The 22,264-nt window shown below is 43.1% G+C and overlaps 1 protein-coding gene across 1 annotated transcript in view; it reads left to right on the plus strand.

Annotated features, from left to right (window-relative positions):
- The window catches only part of LOC119651245 (serotriflin-like), a 77,565-nt gene that overhangs the window by 36,332 nt on the left and 18,969 nt on the right, over positions 1-22,264 (plus strand). The window contains exon 4 of the mRNA XM_038054724.1: positions 20,176-20,321. Coding sequence (XP_037910652.1) covers positions 20,176-20,321 — 146 coding nt within the window. The remainder of the gene's footprint in view (positions 1-20,175; positions 20,322-22,264) is intronic.

Below are 22,264 nucleotides of genomic sequence, written 5' to 3' on the forward strand. Positions count from 1 at the left end.
TGGCTGGAATGAAATTCTCCAGCCTCCAATTTCTGTAATAGCATGAGTAGTTCTCTGTACCTTTTGCCGGAATTTTCAGATTTGGGGCAGAGCATCTAGTGCAATGAAAATAAACCCTGCAATTATGGAGGAAGTAGCGTTCCACAACTGATGTTCTTTGTGATCGACATATCAACGAATGTCTCAAATCTAAAATTTTCCGGAATATTGTCCGTCTTGTCGCTTCCTATGGTTCTGAGTGTTGGCCTACTATAAAATACAATGAACGACGTCTTGCGGTAATGGAGACGAAGATGTTGGTCGCCAACTGTTACTAAAAAGTCGCTGCAGATGCAAGGATATGTTTTACAATATGCTTAGATACGCTGGTTATAGTCCACCAGAGGCTGATCAGGCTGGAACAGAGATTTTGCGAGTGAAAATGGGATTTTTTTAGAGACAAGGGTAATAGTTAATATTACTTGAGCTAGGGAGACCGTGGAAATGGTGTATAGCCTGCCGGTTTTGAAAACCTTGAATATGGAAAGCCGTAAGCCATTTATCATTATCATTAACGGCGCAACAACCGGTATCCGGTCTGGTCCTGTCTTAGGAAGGAACTCCAGTCACCCCGGTTTTGCGCGGAGGTTCACCAAATCGATATCCTCAAAAGCTCTCTGGCGTCCTGACTTACGCCATCACTCTATCTCAGTCTGGCTCTGCTTCGTCTTCCTTTTCTACTGTAGATATTTCCCTTTTAGACTTTCCGAGCTGGATCATCTTCATCCATACGGATTAGGTGACCCGCTGCGCACATTGGTCAGGGACAACCTAGTCAGTCTTGTCAATTTCGTCGAGATACTGAATTCTCTCATGGCTGTGTACAGTTTTACCCTGGCTATGCTGTCTTACGCGGCTCCAAAGTCGATGAAAAGATATTGCAACTGATGGCCATATTCCAGCAGTTTTCCATCGTTTGCTGCAAGGAGAAAATCTGATCTGTTACTGATTTGCCTGGAGTGAAGCCTCTTTGGTATGGGCCAATGATGGGCGTATGGGTTTGTCCAAACCTAGCAAGATAGTGGAAAATATCTTATAGATGGTACTCAGCAAGGTGATACCTCTATAAATACATACTCCGTTCATAGTATAGTCTAATTTCACACTATTGGTGGTCGCGTTTTGAAGATTAACTTATGATACAGTTTATGTTCAACTTCATGATTCTAGCGTGCATTCTTGGCTCATAATAAGATTGAATATCTGAGAAATAGCTGATATTTGTTGACAAATTCATGGAGGCCGGATTTAGAGTAGGTATTGTGACATTTCGCCTGGCGTTCGCAGAGGAGAGTAATGGTTATGTGAAAGTGGGATCAGTGTTGGCAAGGTTGACTGCTCTGGTTTCTGAGCATTCTGCAATTAATTGTTGCATGACTCTCTCGTTGGTTGCTATGCTCAATGCCTGTTAAATTACTTAAGCTCGGGTTATTTGTTTCACTGGTGAACGAAACGCCGGATATGACTATTCAAAATTTCTTTTGCTGGTCACCTTCGCCTAGACAATGGTGAAGGGTTTCATAGTAACGACGCTTGTGGCCACTTAGATTTTAGATGAATGGCTATATTTTGGGTAGAGTATGCATTATATGGTCGTCCGGTGGTTTTCTGTGAAGGGAAGGTATAAGCAGACTTCCTTGTGATTCAACCATGCTGTTAACATAGTATGCTGGTCCCAAGCCCAGGTAAAGGAGGAGGATTTGAGGCAACGTACTCTGTCCTATCCTCAGTAAAACAAAAATAAAATGCTGAGATCAGGGAAAGAGATAAATAGAGTATAGATGGAGTTATTCTACTATGCTAAATCCTACCTGATCTCTCTTGGTGACAGGCCCCGCGACAGGTCGACCAAGAAAATGCATACAATGCCGTTACAAACATGATGATCGGATTGAGTCACAAGCCTTGGAGAAATGCTAGGGCGTCCACCTCAGTCGACGCAGCAGGACGGGCCCTGGTCCTGTCGAGAAATGGGCAAGGGTTCTTGACGCATGGACGGCGTCAGGACGTAAGCAAGTTAGTCCGCACACAACGAACAAAACAAATACGTGTCTGCACGCTAAATGTTGGTACCCTAACTGGAAAGACCGAGGAACTCGCAAGAACTCTTCGGAAAAGGCGCATTGATATCTGCGCCCTGCAAGAAACCCGATGGTCTGGTGACAAAAGCTGCGACATTGAACGCGAACGCGGTAAAAATGACTACAAACTTCTCTATTTTGGTAACCCACACACTCAATATGGTGTTGGCATTGCGATCACACAGGGCTTCCGTGATGCCATTAAAGAAGTCGAACGATTTGATGATCAGCTGATGAAGCTCACCATTATATCAGCTGATCGCACCATTCACTTCTTCACCGCGTATGCACCACAGACAGGTCGACCAGATGCCGAGAAAGATGCTTTCTGGCAACTTCTCGATGAAAAGACTTGTCACGTGCCTGCTGACGATTATATAATCATTGCCGGCGACCTTAATGGTCATGTGGGTGAAAAGGCAGACGGTAACAGGTGCCATGGGGGAAAGGGATTCGAACGGGTAATGAGGGTGGCGAGCGTATAATTGATTTTGCGGACATCCATGACCTTGTACTTATGAATACATGGTTCATCAAACGATTGTCTCATCTTCCCACATTTTATAGTGGGAACAGTAAAACGCAAATCGACTATATTCTCATAAGACGCCAACATTTTACCACTGTCACTGATTGCAAAGTCGTTCCCTATGAGACCATCGCATCTCAACATCGACCGTTGATTGCCCTCCTGCGAATTAAGCCACCGATAAAACGGCGTGAGGAACGCACTGGCCCGCCGCACATTAAATGGTGGCGATTTGGTGAGAAGAAAGAAGAAACGGTCTCACTCATACGATTGCCAACCATTACGAATGTGGAAGAATCATGGAACCAAATGAAAGACACGATCCACAAAGCGGCCTCTGCAACCCTCGGGGTCACCAAGCCGGGTAAACGGTACATCAACCGAGATACTTGGTTTTGGAATGATGATGTTGAAATGAAGGTCCGTGAAAAGAAACGCCTCTACCACAAATTTCTCGACGATAAAACGCCTGCTAATTGGCAAATTTATAAAAATGCCAACCGGGAAGCAAAGAAAGCAATCGCTGTCACCCGAGCGAACCATTTCAAAAATCTTTACGATAAATTGGACATTCGGGATGGCGAGAGAGATCTGTATCGACTCGCTAAAAGCCGTAATAAACGCACACAGGATATCGAATACCTCTGTTGCGTTAATGACAAGAACGGTACTTTGCTTACCAACCGTCGAGCCGCGACGGATAGATGGCGAGAATACTTCGAGCAGATTTCAACTGAAGAATTTGCTCATCCTCCACTTCCACAATCATTGCCGACATTTGAAGCAGTTTCACCAGTCAGCGCAACTGAAGTCGAGGAGACAATAAAACAAATTAAATCGGGGAAAGCAACAGGACCTGACGACATCGCATCTGAACTCTGGAAAGCGGAGAGCTGGGACCCAACACTGTGACTCAGTGAATTCTTTAACCGGGTTATTCAGGAAGGAAGAACACCATCTGACTGGCAAGAAAGTACCACTGTTCCAATATGGAAAAAGAAAGGTAATCCAGCAGAATGTTCAAATTACCGTCCGATCCGATTACTTTCCCGTACCATGAAGATTTTTGAACGCATTCTTGACAACCGTATTCGCGAAATCGTTGAAATAACCGTGAATCAAGCCGGATTTGTCAAGAACTGCGGAATTACTGACGCAATACACGCTGCGCGGTTACTCATGGAAAAACACCATGAGAAGCATCGCCCTCTTTACAATGCATTTCTGGATCTAGAGAAAGCGTTTGACCGTGTACCACACGAACTCATCTGGTATGCTTTACGACAACACTTCGTGTCAGAAGAACTCGTGCGCTGGGTTTAATTGCTCTACCACGATCCGAAAAGCAAAGTTCGAAGTATGGCGGGTGTATCAAAACCGCTTCGTGTCTCTGTTGGTGTTCATCAAGGAAGTGCCCTCTCACCACTCCTCTTTGTCCTTGTTATGGACACCGTGACACGGGATATCCAACGTCCAGCGCCCTACACACTGCTTTATGCAGATGATGTTTTCCTAGCATCTGATAGCAAAAATGATCTCGAGCAACTTGCTCAAAAATGGAATGATCGCCTCATGCAACACGGTCCCAGATTGAATTTAAACAAAACTGAATTTTTGACGACCGATCCCCATGAAACAGGCACAATCACTGTCAGCGGCAGTGATCTGCCCAGAACTGAGCGATTTAAATACCTCGGGTCAACGCTATCAGCCAATGGAGAACTGCGTTATGAAATTGCTTCATGCATTAACGCAACCTGGATGAAGTGGCGTTCCACAACTGGAGTTCTTTGTGATCGACGTATCAATGAATGTCTCAAATCTAAAATTTACCGCAATGTCGTCCGTCCAGTCACTCTCTATGGTTCTGAGTGTTGGCCGACTATAAAAGACAATGAACGGCGTCTTGCGCTAATGGAGACGAAGATACTACGTTGGACTAATGGCGTCACACGTTTAGATCACAGCCGAAATGAGGATATCCGCGATCGTTATGGGGTTGCACCGATCGTGGAAAAGTTGCGAGAGAGGCGTCTTCGATGGTATGGTCACGCAATTCGTGCAAACGAGAATTCACTTGCAAAGATTGGTCTGAGCATCGAAGTCGATGGTAAACGACCAAAAGGCGGACCTAAACAACGGTGGCTTGATACGCTGGATGGGGATTTGAAAGCCTCGAGATTGCACCCAGATCAGGCATTTGATAGAGCCAAATGGCGAAGCTGATCACGACGAGCCGACCCCGCTTGTGAACGGGACAAAAGCTGAAGAAGAAGAAGAAGATTCAGCAACGTTTCGGATAATCTGTAATGATTTTGTAGGAGTTGCCTAATTTCTTGATCAGGTAATTTGTAAATAAGGTGAGCTCTGGGAATTTCTCTGATAGTTTTGAGTGACTCTCCTAAAACAGGGGATTAGAATTCTCAGAAATACGTCTTTTTAAGGTTTCATGTAAAACAAAAACTTAGTGAAATCGCTTTATTGTCTGTCTGTCTGTCTATTTGTCGCATGCAGTTTTCTCAGAAACGGCTCTAGCGGTTGAAACCAAATTTGGTGGAAAGGTGGATACTGTGAACCCTCACGCATATAGTGAGCTATATAATTCTAGGTCAAATTTAAGGGGGGTCACCATACATGCAATTTTGTCAAGTTTGGTAGAAATCGCTGTGTCGCTTCTTTGCAAATTCAAGACTTTGAATGTCAATATCACTTGAAAGTGGATATTTTCACATAATATATGCATATATTACGTCCTATGTATTAACGGGACAAATGCACACTCAAATCTCTTTATAAATGAAATACATAAAACCTTTCATACCTGAAGCGTGCATCAATTATGCGTTTGATCAATTATCAATTATATAGTAGGTGCCTGCTGCCTTGATTACCTTGGGTCGATACTTAATAAAGATTGGATTACCACTAGAATCTCTCTCCAGACAGGATCACCGCCAGCATTTTTCCAACGAGGTGCTATATTAAAAATATATTATGCAAACTCCTATTTGTTAGATTGGTTTGAAAATAGTTTCTCAACTTTTCTCCCCATACTGATTTCTCTTAATTGTTTAAGCATCATAACAACTATCAAAATAGATACCTCAAATTAGTAGTGATTAAAACAACATCATTCTCTCCATAAATCATTAGCGAGACCTGCCCAGCTGTCGCAGGCATAGTCATCCACTATTATATAAAAATCTATTTTTAATATCTAAATTATGTTAAATATGTGAGCTTTCGTGTAATCGGGCGATACTAACATGCGTCCAATAAAAAAATCATCAAAAACAAATAAACGCATTTCACCGGCTCCTAAAACTTACGCAAATGAAAGCCAACTATTTTAATTTATTCGCCGATTCGTCAAACAACTACCTACAACTAATAAATCGGGGCTGACATGGGCCCGTTCTAATGTTTTTGTATCTTTTTTTTCGGCTAAGCTTAGCGGAAATCTCTTAATCCAATGTGCAGATTATCTAAGCAGCTTAGATTGTTTCATCTATTTTGGGTGGCTTCGTATATTTTGGAATAGTCGTTTCTTAGTGAGCAAACATTAGCAAACAAAGATGGACTGCAACCTTGAGTTGTTGGTATTTATGCCTCTTTGATCCTTTTTAGTCCTTTTTGTTTTTTTCCCAAGAATCTACTAACTTATGCAGATATTTCTCATTTGATTAGAGCCAAAATGAGTTCATAGTCGCATGGAAAAAAAATCATTTGGGCGAATTTTGGCGAAGATCGTATTAAAGAAAATAATTTGCTTGCCCGGGTGGGAGTTGGATTGTGCTCTATTTTGTTTTATGCATGACATAAATTTCAACATGCTTCCAAATGTTAAATAATAAAGAATTTATTAGACACATGAAGTCATAAAGTATTTTCTCATAGAAACAGACTGTCGAAATATGTAGTGTCAGCACATTTGTTAAACTGAAAATGCACCAAATTCAGAGCAAATAAATTATATAATTGTATCTCGAGATCTGAAGATAAAACTAGATATTGTTTTTTTTCATTGATTTTCTATTCAAGTTTAATTTGTTTGCATAGCTTACATCCAAATTTAGGATAAATTTAGAAGCTATTATATTTAAATAACAATGAGCGTCTTCCTTTTATGTAGACTTGAACCCTGAAAAATTAAAATTTGTGTTTGCCAATCAAATTTGGTTTTAAAAATAATCTGGTTATTGCTGGCTTATGATTCAAATTTTGAAAAAAAAGCATCGAATTAGTCTATGGTATCTCTAGTCTAGACTAGATAGCCAACTTAACCGCTATATTCAGTAAATAACTTAGACTTAATGCTCTGATACGACCTTATCCGCTATGAGGTGCCCCCGTTGTTATCTTACTCCGGTAGTTATGATTATCGCGCTTAGAAGTATCTGAAGATATTCGCCGTGTCTTTCTTGCTGATTAAACGATTTCTTAATAATTTGCACCAACGATTATTATTTCCGAGTTATGACAATCTTGGCAGATACCGAATTTAACGTAATACTAGCACTAAGTGCCAAGCATTTAGGCTCGGATGATCCTACCTACTTAAAAACTAAAGGGGCGCTGGTGGCAGTGGCCGGTGGTATGTCAATGGGAGAATCCGTCGAGTACTCCCCGCAACACGTATGCAGAATGGTGTACTTCTGCATGGTTTGAACCAGACTGTGTGAAAGTCCCAGGACATCAAGGGAAGCCGTGAGTAATTTAGTTACAATACCTGTAGCTGACAACATTATGGGAACTACAACCACTCACTCGAGACGCCTGTAAGCAGAACTATCAAGTATTACTTGCGGTGCTCAGGTGATCAGCCCATGTTTGTATGCAAGGTTTTGATGGATAACCTTACATACAGCATTATGCCTGGTGATGTATTGCACCGGTACCATAACAGTGCAGCCAGAAATGAGATGGTCCAACGTCGCTAACGCCGAACCACACATTCTGCACTGGTCGTTCCCCACCCGTTCTTTCATGATGAGCTTTTCATAAGCTTGGGTGGCGACCACGCCATCCTGAATGGCACACATGAACCCCTCCGTCTCAGCAAAGAGCTCCCCAGCACACAGCCATCTGTTCGACAAATGCAAATCGATAAATGGCTGCCAAAGACAATTCATGTCTTTACCGTGCATTGCCTTCGACTTTCATTCATCGATCCGCTCTTGGTCCGACTTCACCCCACTCAGAGGATTGAAAGATCGATCCGCCTGCTCTTTGCTGTAAAAATAAGCGCGGAGCGAGTCGACTTGGCGATGATGTTGTGTCGCCACGTCAACCACGCCTCTACCTCCGATGTCGCGAGGCAGGTTCATCCGCTCCACGGCAGACTTTGGATTATGCATTCCGAATTTGGACATAATAGTCCGTATCCGCTGCTGGACGATTTCCAGATCGGTCTTCGTCCACGGCAATATTCCGAATGCATAAGCCAGTGAAGGGATAGCGAACTCCGAGAGATGCGATTTCAGCACCAGCTTTACACGTCGCAGGAATTCGGACAGCAGAGTATGCTTCAGATCACTAACTCGAGCATGGGTTCCTTGCAGAATTCCTGGGTACATGTAGAAGTCTGTCTCGGTCATAGCTTCGATGTGGAGGTCACCAATGCTATGTCCGGCATGCGGCTGGGGATGATCTTTGCGGATGGATTGGATTCGACACTTGTTTAATCCAAACTCCATCCGAATATCACGGCTGAACATGTATAGTATTGGGAACAGACTTCTAAGATGATTGTCAGTCCCAGCATACAGCTTGATGTCATCTAACTACATCAAGCGTGTCAGTTCGCACTTAGCATGTAGTCCATACTTTATTGCAACTCCATGCCCATTCCTTCAGTAGCCATGAAAGGGGGCTCAGTGTTATACAAAACCAAAGGGGACTCAGTAAGTTCCCCTAGAAGATGCCCCTTCGTATACGGTTGGGCTCTGAGGTATTAACACCCTCAAATCAACACACTGATAAGGTGGTATGCCACCCTTCCATAACCGTCGCCGAAAAATTTAATAATTTCGGATCAATGCGATGTAGATGTAGGATGTCGATTAGCCAGGTATGCGGAACGCATGAGGTTTCTTTGGCCTCTAGTTGCTTGTCGTACAACTACCGAGTTGATAATGAATAGCGCTTTGCAACCCCTTAACCCAACTCGGCAGCCCTTCTGCTCCTCGGACAGAATGTTGTTGGTCTCGAGGTGCGTATTGATCCTTCCACTAATAATGGACGTGATGAATTTGTAGAGGGTTGGTAAGCAAGTAATCGGTCTTGTGTCTGCGGGGTCCTGCACCGTGTCCTTCTTAGGGATGAGGTAGGTAATCCCCGCAGTGAGGAAAGGTGGAAATTCCTCCGGCCGACTCATGACCTCATTTATACTGCGTGCCAACCGGCTGTGTACGCTGGTAAATTTCTTATACCAGAAATTCTGCACCCGATCTAGACCTGGGCCCCTCCAGTTCTTCGAGCTGTTGATGGCTCATCGAACTTCCTCTTCGGAAACATCCGCAAAATCCATGCCAGGCGTATTGGCATGGCGGGTGCCTTCGGCGATGATCCACTCAGTATGGTCAGCATGCTGGGCGGGCAACCCCCAAAGTCCATACCAATATTCTTTCGCTTCCGTCACCGAAAACTGCACTATCTGGGCGCTCTGTTGGGATTCTGCGCCAACGATTATTATTATTATTATAATATTACTGGTCTTCCCAGAAGTTTAAAATACTTTTGTGTTATCTGGTGCACAACAGGCTTGGAGTTTTCGCAAGCTGCCTCGTTGACCGAGTTACTTTCTTCTCAACTGCCTAATTGTCCGAAGAGTAGGCAGTTCACTATTTTCCTAATAACTAGGCTTGGTTCTGGCAAAAAAGTACCTTCGCGACTGTGATGATTTCATTATGTGGGTTGGTCTTTCCCTGGATGAGGTTTACAGATTGCACTAGCTAAATTGGTATTATGCCTAAGTGAACAGCTTCAGGGCCTCGACTTGAGCTCCTCTAGGATTGCCGAAGGTAGTGCCACTCCCCTATCAAGAAGTCATATAATTGTTGGAGCGTTCCTCGATATATGGGTCTCCAGATTATATACACTTCGGATTACCACAGATTAGGAAAGGTGGTCTGAATGGAGATTGATTGGAGAACTCAGCAACCAGGTCCGCGCAACCTACATCAGAACTAAAGAGTAGTATCCTGCAGTTAACAATATGGTCGAGCACTTTTATCGTTAGTTTAAAGCAACGGCCTAATGGAATCCATACCTGTTGTCCTACAAGTCCTTCGGAGAGCAGGAGATGATATGAGGTGAGTCAGGCAAACTTTTTAATTCACAATTCAACAACGTCTAACTTCGCTAACGAGTGAAGGCGGCGTTTTTAAATACTTCACAGAGTCAATAGAAGTCGACACAATAGCAAACGAGTGTCCATATTCAAGGACTTGGCGGAATGAGCCATGTCTTCAGCCGTAACGATGGTCCGAAGAAACTGTTCCAATAATTGTATCAGGGCCAATATGGGTTGATTAACAGAACTAATTTTTCAAAGTGAAAGTTGTCGGATGTAATAGCATAGTATTCATCGATCGGCTCAAAGCTATTTATAAGATGGTCGATGATGCGGAAGGAAACCGAATCTTGAATGAACACCCGGAAACCATCGTGACAGTTGAAGTCCAAATGAGAGGGACAACACAAAAATCGGTCAAACTCCCATTCAACAACTTGCAGTGACATACCCAACGGAATCCGGTAGACGGGTTAGGTTTCTTGATCGTCAGCAGCTAGCATTTTAATGATTTCATAACGCATCAGTAGCTCAGTAGTTCACATTATTTCGTCCACAGAACTTGTCCTGTAAGTGCCCCTTTGGTGACGTTGCTCCGCAGGGCAGAGGTGAGGCAGAGTCTGAGAAGCTGTGAGACGAAATTGTGAAGAATTTCTGCTTTGGAAGATCTTCGATTCAGACTCCGGCGCCCTAAGTCAAGACAAAGGTTTTGGCCGGTGGATTTGTGTGACAGGAGTGTAGAAATCAGTTGCTCCTCGAAACGAGGGGGGTCTGTCATCAAGTAGATGAGAATTCAAAACCACTTAAAATCACCAAATGAACAAATTTTACTAAAAGCAGGTCTCAGAATGGCTATTCGGACGAAAAACGATAAACGTTTGTATTTCTGTAAATTTGAATAAAATTGGCAAACACTAATCATTACCTAAAGTTTCGAAAGTAGTGGGAGTTAAGAAAAACTCACGATGGGTCGGGACAAGCAGAATTGAATCTTTTATCGGGTCTGAAGGTTCGCCAAAAGGCCCGAATCCGGACTCGGAACCCACTATTTGCCAAATTCTCCATAAAAACTCCATAAAAATTTGAGTCAGAGTACCTGCATTTATCTCAATTGAGAGTAACCCAAAATTAAAGGTACACCAGCGCTTTGAAGGAAATTTGAAATGAAATTTTCCAATGAACAAATATATAGTTGATATCTTAGTAAATATTCCAAATTCCGGCTAAATTTTTCAAATTTCCTTTAATCCCAGAAGGGTTGAGTGTGGGTGGAATTATTGAAAAGCATTGTATTTATTCAGTCAGCCAAACCCCGAAATTTCCATAAAAATGCAGAGTTCTAGGGAAATAACTGAGCTCTTTATCACTTTCAAAGGCCTCAGCCTGCCCCAAGTGGGTTAAAATCAGCAGTGTGTTAGTCAATTCACCAACATTCAAAATTTGGTATTTGGGGGAAATATTTATCAACGGTGTCTCCAAAAATCAACGGAGATCTTGCAAAATGAATTTGTAGTTACTTGTAAGGACTTAAGAGTGAGTGGGAAGGCCGAGTACCCTACAACATTTCCCAGGATTCCCAATGAAAAACTGCAGAGCAATCTCGCGGTGTTTCAAGTGATTAAATTGGTGGGCGGGAGTATCGAAAATTCACCTGAATCTAGGTTGGGGAACTAATGGGGCAAATCACAAGTTTTCAAGTTTTGCCGAGAACATTGCCGCAAATCACTCGTTGGCCATCTTGGGACAGTATGGTGTAGCCAGCCCTTCTTTAATATGTGACCTACTGACTGCCTGTTCTGTCTTCCGATCACATTGCTTTCTGGAGACAGATATGTGCGCCGACTATAATCTTCCATAAAGAAACACAAAAATAATACTAGCACGGAATAGTCTCAACTTGATCTTGGTGTTGGGTTAACTGCATTTCCAGATTTTAGATAGGGCATTGAAAGCGGATCTAGTACTGTCAACATATTGAGCAACATCCAGTTCAGCACTACGTTTGGCAGAAACCAGTCTTCCTAGATATATAAATTGATCGACGCCTTCAATACTCTACCCATTACTGTAGATAGGGAAAACACGATGGCCTGTCAGACTGAGAACCTTTGTTTTGTTGTTGCTTATTTCCAGTCCATTTCCAGTCTTTCCAAATTGGGAGCCCTATGGCTAAGGTTCATGGCCCGGTGAGAGAGCAAACAAATGTCATCAGCATATTCGAGGAAAGATGTCATTATCCACTGAACTTTTCCACGTCCCTCGAACAGTGCAGCAAGATGAACGTCATCGATAATACCCCGCTTTGGACTTCCCCTTCCCCTTGGAATTCCCCTTATATTTTATCTCCGTCCAACACTTGACGTTTTGCGCCGTCATATGTCGCCCTGATAACAGCGTTCTGGTTCTCCGGAATGCTCCTAGTGGGAAGAGCACGCCAGACACACTTTTTGTCCACACTATTGAAAGCTTTCACGAAATCAATGTTCCAAAATGATTCGTAGGGTGTTGATGTCAATGTAGGAGGATGCAGAGCGGAAACCTCTCTGTACTCTATCGATCAAGTTTTGTAGATGTTCTTTAATGCGTCCCAGGATGATTTTAGCTATTATCTTTGCGATGGCTGCGATCATGCTGATAACCCTCCAATTGCCACACTCAGCACGAGTGGTTTTTTGGAATCGTAACTACCATTCCCTTCTTCCACTCTCAGGGAGAGGACTGTAATTGCTAGGATTTCTGTCGAGTAGAAGTAAGACCTAAGCGACTAGAATGTCCAGTCTATATCGTTGGAAAAACCAAGCATTCTGGGGGGGCACTATTATCGAGAAGCATGCATACATTGCGAAAACCAATCACAGCCCGTTTTCGATAATAAAGGTATTCGGCGTGAGGTCAGTCCTTATCCAAGATGTTGTTAATGTTTCGGAAGTAGTAAAGTTTGAACATTTGAAGTTTGTTAACCCACAAATTTCTTTCTCTTTTAGCCACTTTCTCCGACAAGTAGCGAAGACTTTGACTGTATTTCTAAGTCCCAACTTACACTGTTAAATAACTCGGTGGATACATAGGATTCAGGCAACATCAGTTGTATTCAAAGACGCACTTGCTGGGTGAAGTTTCGTTATAAAAAAAATGCACCACCGTTTTCTCTCTAAATAAACTGTGATCACTTCTGATGCTAAATTGTGTAAGCCCTACAAAGTAGAGGATAATTTGTACCTAGTCTTGGAGGTCCAGGGTGTCTATAGTCGGAAATCTAGAAAATCTAGAAAGCGAGAGCAATTAATCAAAGGCCTAACTTTTCCAAGCCTTGTGATGAAAACCTTAAACAAAGACATTTATTTTCGATTGCCGCATGGGTGTCCTAACGTGGTCCGAATTGGCGGGTTCGAGCTGGTGATAAATTCGCTATCGAATTCAGAAAAGAGAATTGTGAGAATGTGCAAGGTGATCAGAATGCGTAAAAATCGCAGATAAGTCGGTTAGTTGTTCCAAATTTTCCGAAATTTTTTATAAAAAACTTTAAAAACGTCGAATCGAGTGAAATGGATGATCGATCCGGAAAGCGCATAGATTACTCTAGAAACTACGAGAACCCAAGCTGTTTTGATAAATTGGCACAATTAAGTAGGTTTTTGAAGCTTTCTAGGGGAAACATGATATTTACTTAAACACAAACCCTCTTTTACCTTTTGAGGGCACAGTGATCAGAATTGAAATTTGAAATGACCGATAAACGGGACAATTTGAGATTTTTCAACTTTTTTGATGGGAAAACGCCGACGCCTCCGTAAATACACCGAAATCGATCAAAAGGAGCAAAATTTACTTTATCCTTTGGAGTCTTAAAAGGTCCTAAAAGGAATAATTATCGGTGTCGCACTCTAGGGGATGAGACTCCATCAGCACTCAAGATTCATTTTATTGAATGGAAATTCTATATAAGATTTCCACCGTCTTTCGGTATCAACACTTGTACACGTACACCTAGCTTATCGGGTCAACTTATTTAACTGGGCACTGAGAATCTTCCCTTTGATTGCCCTTTTTCCATCGGTAATGTTCTAAATGAACTGTCCTCTTCAGTTTTCTTCCAAGAGTATCATATTTTTTGATGCCTTTAATCCAAATTCCTGGTTCAATAACTTGCTTCTTGAATCAACAACCGTGAGAAAGGGAATCAGTAGTATCATATCACTTTCAACTTTATTATAAAAGCCTTCAAATACACGTACTTCTTCTTTAAATGTAAATATTATTTGTTTTGATTTAATTTCTTTTGTTACTGTTATTGTGCTATTGCTGGCATTATGGGCAACTATGTGGAAGGTAGAGATGTTAAATAGTGATGTGTGGCAAGATAGCACTTCGTGGCCGGTTCTGTCCACTAGCTTTATTTCTTTTCTCTTTAACTATATTTCCTCTCTCTTTTCTTTAAATTTTATTGGTCTTGAACATTATGAAAACATAATATTTCGTCCTTTCATGAATGATTGTCGATTCCTTGGATTGCTTGGATGTATGAGCATCTATTTGCATACTGTAGGAAACATTTTCTATTTTTGTAGTAGCATTTTGTACACACACACGACATGGAGATGCTGTTCAGAAAAGGGGAGTGGTAATGGCAATAATAATTTAATAATTTTCTTTAGAGTCAACTGAATTATAACGCAATATCTACATTTTAATCCTGTGGCTTAGTAAGACAATACACATACATACAACGCAGACAGCAAGCCAATACCAAGGCAGGTAGGGGACCTTATAAATTCCACCTCTATAAAGTCTGAGGTAGAAAAAGGTGCAGGTTGAGGATGGAATCTTTCAAAATTTGCCTCCGTTCAGTTATAGTATTTGGGTTAGTAAGAAGTTTGGCCCCACGCTCGTCCAAGAGGATATTGAGCTAAGTGAAAACGACTAGGACAGTTGTGTGTGTGTGTGTGTGTGTGGTGGGGGAGAAGCTACAGCTTCTGAGAACTCAGAGAGTGTTGGCCCATTGTACTCGCCACCCCCGTCTAAGGGAATATTCCGGATTCGTTAACGTATCACAGGATTTCCGTTAGTGGATGTGATGTTACCCGTCGCAACTGGAGAACTTCGGCACTAAAAATCTGATGCTTGATGCCTCCATAGGCGGGGCATTCACATAGGAAATGCTCCGTAGATTCCACTTCCTCATTACAGGAGGGGCACGCATCATCTTGAGTAATTCCCATTCTGAAAATCTGCCCAGCTAGTGAATTATGGCCTGTCAGAAGGCCCACAATACACCTGCAAGTCCTCTTGCTTTTCGACAGGATAAATTTTGTGGTACGCATGTTCGGTTCTGGCAAGAAAAGTTTGGTGTGTCGAGCAGTATTTAGGCTCTGCCATCTGTCATTGTGGGAAGCTAGTTCTCAAGTTTTGAAAACAGACTTAGCCTATGCTACTGATAATCCAATTGCTGGTTCCGGTTCCGGCATAGGGGAGATTGACCCCTCTTTCGCTAAAGCATCCGAGATTTCATTTCCCTTTACACCACAGTGACCAGGTACTCAGAGTAGTTCCACCGTATTGAATCTAAAGATAGAGTTTAAACTGTTTCTGCATTCCTGAACGATTTTTGAGGTGATCAACGGACCACTCAACGCCCTCAATGCAGCTTGCCTATCACTGCAGATTGCGATGCGCCTGTCCTCCAACCGCGCGTCAATTATCCAATTTGCTACTCTTAGAATCGCATATACTTCAGCTTGAAAAACCGTTGTATATTGTCCCAAAGGAAGGCGTTGTAAGAACTGGATTCAGTCCTCCCAGTAAATCTTACAATGCTCTGTGCTCCCCACATCCGTTGTTTCCCCATAGATCTAATCGAATTAGTCTATGAGCTGCTCTCATTGCAGTGCTTTGAATAAATATATCCAGGGGCTGCAAATTGAGTAGAGCATTCAGAGTTGCGCCGGATGCTGGTACCAGTGATACCCAGACACACAGTTCTTTGCAGTGCGGCTAGTTTACGGCGAAAACCTTTTTGTCTCACCTTAACCCACCATACTACGGATGCATAAGGGAACATCGGCCTAATGATAGTAACGTATACCCACATTACCACATGAGGCCTGAGTCTCCATGTTGAGGCAAAGTTCCGTCTGCACAGCCCATAAGCTGTGAGAGTTCATTTCATCTTTACCTCTACATGTTTGTTCCAAAGAAGTTTTTTATCTAGAGTGACTCCCAGATATTTCACTTCTTCGGAGAGTTGAAAGGTAGTACCCTTCAACTCAGGGATGCAAAGTCCATCCAGTTTGCTGCTTTTTGTGGATAATACCATTGTGGTTTTATTTGGATTAACTGAGAGACCATGTCTGGGGCACCAACTGTCCATCAAATCAACGGCACGTTGTATATTCCCACACACCGTTTCAAGATCCCGATCAACAGCAAGTACAGTCACATCATCAGCATAAGCTTGAGCATGTGTCGATGAGTGGTCAAAGGGTAGTATAGGTCCCGGGGCGAAACGTGGATTGGTACCCACGATGGAGCATAAAACCTGGGAAATGCCTGCTGAACCAACACCAACAGCTCTACTACCAAACCTTATCCCACCTCCACGTGGTGACCGCTGGGAGCTCTCTCTTGACGAAAAGCTGCAGACGGAGAAGGATGAAGGCGAGCCTCCCGCGCCTAAAAACGGGACAAATTGTACCAACTGGTCCTCCAGGTTGGGGGTTGGGTAGGGCTGACAACCCTACACGGAAAACAACCTGTTACGAAGCCACAACAGGAGCCTCGGATAGGACGGATGTTAAAACGACGGACCCGGCAACGACAAAGGAACAACGATTTGCGCATTTTCTCATGGAACGTCCGCTCCCTGTACAGAGATGAAGCTGATAAGCAGCTAGCCGATACCCTGTCCCAATATAGGGCTGATGTAACAGCGTTGCAAGAGATGCGATGGACAGGGACCGGTTTCCTGGAGAAGAGCCACTACACCATATATTATAGCGGCCATCCAGTAAACCATGTGTTCGGAGTAGGTTTCTTAGTCAGCCAAAAAATGAAACCTGCTGTTATCGGCTTTGAAAGTATAAGCTAACGGCTATGCAATCTGCGCTTGCGAGGCAAGTTTAGAAATATAAGCCTCATAAACGTTCACGCCCCTACAGAGGAGACTGCAGAGTCGGAGAACCCTCGAAGCCTGTCCCAAATATGATATCAAAATCATGCTTGGGGATCTTAACAGCCAAGTAGGGAAGGAGCCCGTATTCAGGCGATACGTTGGCTCCCATAGCTTACACGAAAAAACAAATGATAACGGACTGCGGACTATTCAATTAGCAGGGTCACACGAAATGGTTGTTGGAAGTACCTGGTTTGCGCGGAAAGCGGTCCACAAACATACGTGGGCCTCTCCAGACGGGACCACTTTCAATCAAATTGACCACGTGTTGATCGAACGCCGCCACCTCTCAGCCTTGATGAATGTCAGAACATACAGGGGGGCCAATATAGACTCGGATCACTATCTCGTTGGCATGGTGCTCCGAGCTCGAATAACAATACCACCTAGAATCCCCTCTGACAATCAGGTGAGAGTGAACACTGAAGCCATCCACAACACAACCCTCCGCGACACCTATAAGAGGGAAATGGATGCCGCAATAACCGCAGTCAATAGAGGACCTGGAGATGAAGCATCAACTAATGATCTTGACAGCCACCTGAAGAACGTTATCATGGATACGGCCACAAATATACTTGGCCCCAGCCGCAAAAGGAGTCGGAACGGCTGGTTTGACGATGAATGTAAGCTAGCAACGGAACTGAAGGATGCCGCATACCGAGTAATGTTGCATTCTCAAAGAACGCGGGCACGCGCGGAGACTTATCACGAACTCCGTCGAGCGGAGAAGCGACTTCACAGACGGAAAAAGGAAGCCTGGGAGAACCAACAAGTCCGTGAACTAGAAAAGTACAGGGAGCAACCGCACCAGGCGCGGAAGTTTTACCAACAAGTCAGCAGGATGAAGCCTTATACACCTCGATGCTCATCCTGCCGAGACAAAGAGGGAAATCTGATTTCCGACAGAATGCACATATTAGAGCGATGGGTTGAGTACTTTGATGAGCTACTGAACAACCAGAACATCGGCGAGTTGGAGGTCCCGCCAACTGAAGGCGACGGACAAATACTGCCACCACCAAGTTTAGGAGAAACAGTCCGTGCAATTCATCGGCTAAAAAATCGTAAGTCGCCGGGAGCCGATGGAATTACAGCCGAATTGGTTAAATATGGAGGCGACCAGTTACACCAAGTGGTTCATCAACTTGTGCTCAAGGTATGGGACAGCGAATCAATGATGACGATTGGCAGCGAGGCATAATTTGTCTCATACATAAAAAGGGAGATATCACACAGTGCAGCAATTATAGAGGTATCACGTTGCTGAGTACCATCTATAAGATATTCTCCACTATCTTGCTAGGCCGGATAGCCCCATACGCCCAGAACATCATTGGCCCATACCAAAGAGGCTTCACTCCAGGCAAATCAGCAACAGATCAGATTTTCTCTCTGCGGCAGGCGATGGAAAAATTGGTGGAATATGGACAACAGTTGCACCATCTGTTCATCGACTTTAAAGCCGCCTATGATAGCATAGCCAGGGTAAAACTGTACACGGCCATGAGAGAATTCGGTATCCTGACGAAATTAATAAGACTGACTAGGCTGACCCTGACCAATGTGCGAGGCCAGATAAAAGCAGCAGGATCACTCTCAAGACCATTCGACATCAACAACGGTCTACGACAAGGGGATGCGCTATCATGCGTCCTCTTTAACCTGGCCCTCGAGAAGGTGATCCGTGATGCTGAGGTGAATGCAAGAGGTACGATCCTCTTCAAGTCCACCCAACTACTGGCCTATGCTGACGATATCGACATCATGGGAAGAACCACCCGAGACGTTCAAACTGCCTTCATCCAGATCGAGCAGGCGGCGCGAGATCTTGGGCTGCATATCAATGAAGGCAAGACAAAATACATGGTGGCAACGTCAGCACCGAAGACGAATCAACCAACAACATCATACCGCACTGGTCAAACACAAACACGAAGAAGAATAAGGATAGGGGAATACAACTTTGAGCCCGTTGACAATTTCTCCTATCTAGGGTCGAAAATCACAACCGATAACAACTACGATGATGAAATCCGCGCACGGTTGTTGTCAGCCAACAAAGCATACTTCAGCTTACAAAGACTGTTCCACTCGAAACGTCTCACCATAGCGTCAAAGCTCTTGCTGTACAAGACTATGATCTTGCCAGTCCTCATGTATTCCTCGGAAACTTGGGTTCTTAGCAAGAAAAATTGCGAACTCTTGGCCGCGTTCGAGAGAAGAATCCTCCGAAGAATTTTTGGCCCCCTACATGAGGATGGACGATTCCGTAGCCTACACAATGACGAAATCTATGAGCGATACCATGACCGTCCGGTTGTGGATAAAATCCGGCTCAATAGGTTACGGTGGGCGGGTCACTTAATCCGTATGGGTGAAGATGATCCCACCCGGAAAGTCTATAAGGGCAATATCTATGGTAGGAAAAGAAGACGAGGCAGACCCTGCCTAAGATGGAGCGATGGCGTGGGCCAGGACGCCAGACAGCTTTTAGGGATATCAAATTGGTGGACCTCGGCGCAAAACCGGGATGTCTAGAGTTCCTTATTAAGGCAGGCCTAGACCGGATACCGCTTGTTGCGCCGTTGATGATGATGATGATGATGAGTCGATCAGCATACTCCACAGAAGTGGCGAAAGCACACCTCCTTGGGGGCAGCCCTTCGTTGCTTCTGCAGTCAGATAGCGACCGACACCCACCTTAGCGCACAGCAATCTCTGCGTTAGCATAGCATGGATCCACTTAATTAAAGTATCATCAACACTATGCGCTCTGCGGGCATCACAAAGTTTTTCAAAGGGCGCACAGTCAAAAGCCCCTTCAATGTCAACGAACACTTCCAACTCGTACTCACCATTCAAAGTTGCATCCTCTATCTTTGTGACCAAAGAATGAAGAGTAGACTCACAGGACTTTCCATGTTGGTAAGCATGTTAAGTGTGTGGGACCTAAGTACATTTCCACGAATGTGACACTCCATCAGTCTCGATTTTTTATTTTTACGATATTCTACTAATTATTAAAATTAACCATCTTTTTTTCTATATCTTTCAATTGCAGAAATGGCATAGAGGGGCAGCACGAACCGCCCAACGTTGGGCCGACCAATGTCGATTCCTCACACATGACACCCCCAAAGGTAGACAAGTTGAAAATTTCGGATCATGCGGTCAAAATATCTTCGTGTCTACTCATAAAGTCCCATGGTAAGTTCTCCTCACTAAATCTTTAAGATTCTTATTCCAAACCGATCGATTCCAATGAAAACGTTAATTCGATATTACACGCCCATTCATCAAGAACTGTATTACTTTGGCCTCAATTCCCCAGATTAATTGAACTAAGTGGAACGCTATGTCCCAACAAGTGGCCATGAGATTATACAACCCACATCGCAAAATAGGAAATTTTATTAATGATACAGATATTGAGATACATCTTGAGATGCTGCAACGAGAAAACGAGCTCTGACATGTGAGATTCTCATTAGAAATCGCTTAGGGAAGGTGAAGTGATTGCTTGCTTTGATGAGTGAGTTCACCCTGTCAACGAGAGGACTTCAGTTGTCTTGTTTTTAATTGAAATGTTAATTGTTAGATATGATTTGTGATTGTTGAGGCTTGCAATAGAGCCGCAAACAAGATGATTAGTGGTTGTGTGGGACAAAATGGGTTTGGTTTGAAAGGGGTTAATTTGGATAATGTGGTAAGTGCTGTTGATTATGGGACGCAGAGGTTCATTTGGCATAATCTAGTAACTTAGTTGGAATAGTGTTCAATACTTGGAGGCGTACTCTTTAAGAAGTAAATACACTTAATTTAGATGTCATACTCTTTAAGTTTCGTTGTATGTAGATAATTATTCAACTATCACTCGTTGGTTGTAACTCAGTTAATATTTGCCCGGAGGTTTAAGGAGCAGTTAAGTTAAACGCCCTTTCTGCCTTGAATATGTCTGGTTTGCCTATTGTGGTCTTTTGGTGCTTGCTGCCGTAACGTGACTTAAGCCACAACATAGGTTGTATCCTTTTCCATCAAATTGGTTACCTAAAGGGAGTAGTTACTATATATGGTATGAATGAAAAATACTAATAAACTCTTACATCTACGCTATTTTTAGTTGACAGCAATTTATTCTCCACATGGGGGTTTATAACCATCTTTGACGCAAGATATCATCAGATCCGATAGGTTCTCCTTCCATGAACGAAAAATCTGGCAACAAAAAAACATGACTTTGGATGTCATCTGATTGGGTGCTGGGAGAAAATGCCCATGAATAGTAATGGTTTTTAAGTCCAGGTTTGGTACTGCTCAGAACGCAAAGATAGGATAGGAATCATTACTATTGTAATAAAATTTGGCGATTTTCAACCTCATTAATCAAACTTGACCTAATTGTAAAATCTTAAATATTCTGCGTTATAAGAAAACCTTAAGAGGGGCAAATAAACGGCAAGGCTATGCTAAATTTTAGTCGTTCCTCAGTTCCAGAAGATACTCGTCAAAACCATAAAGTGGAGTACAATAGAATTTCCTTTGAGGGAATCTAGATAGATACATGTTTAATGTTTGGACTATAAAATGATCAGGGAGAAGACGATAAGTGACAATAGGGACCCGACTTGAGAAAATTGATTTTAAGACTTTTTACTATACCAATTTTCATACCTCATTTCTCTTGGCAAAAATATCAAATATCTAGGAACCACAGTTGAATATTACCTAGATTAGGTTTTTTTCTTCAGCCTTTGCTTCACAAGTGGGGTCGGCTCGTCTTTTATAGTCGACGAACACTCAGAACTATAGAGAGCGATAAGGCGGATGACACTGTGGTATCTTTTTGCGAGAAAATAAGAGGAAATCGAATAACAGGTACTCAGGCTACCATAGATCTATTGTAGAATATCCAAAACCATCTATTCAGACAATTCATTGTCTGCGACACCCTCGCATTTTGCGATTCTAAAGACTCTGTCTAAAGAAGGAAAGCCTTAGGTCACCCTTGAAGGTGATTCTACTAAGATATCTTCTTTTTAAATTTAAGGATGTTAGCCAATTGGATATTAAATGCATATTAGTCACAAACGACAAGCCCGATTTTTCAGGGGAATAATTTTATGAGCAGTACTTTGCTAGAAGCCTTACTT

Source organism: Hermetia illucens, chromosome 3 (genome assembly GCF_905115235.1).
Source record: "Hermetia illucens chromosome 3, iHerIll2.2.curated.20191125, whole genome shotgun sequence".
Classification (NCBI taxonomy): domain Eukaryota; kingdom Metazoa; phylum Arthropoda; class Insecta; order Diptera; family Stratiomyidae; genus Hermetia; species Hermetia illucens.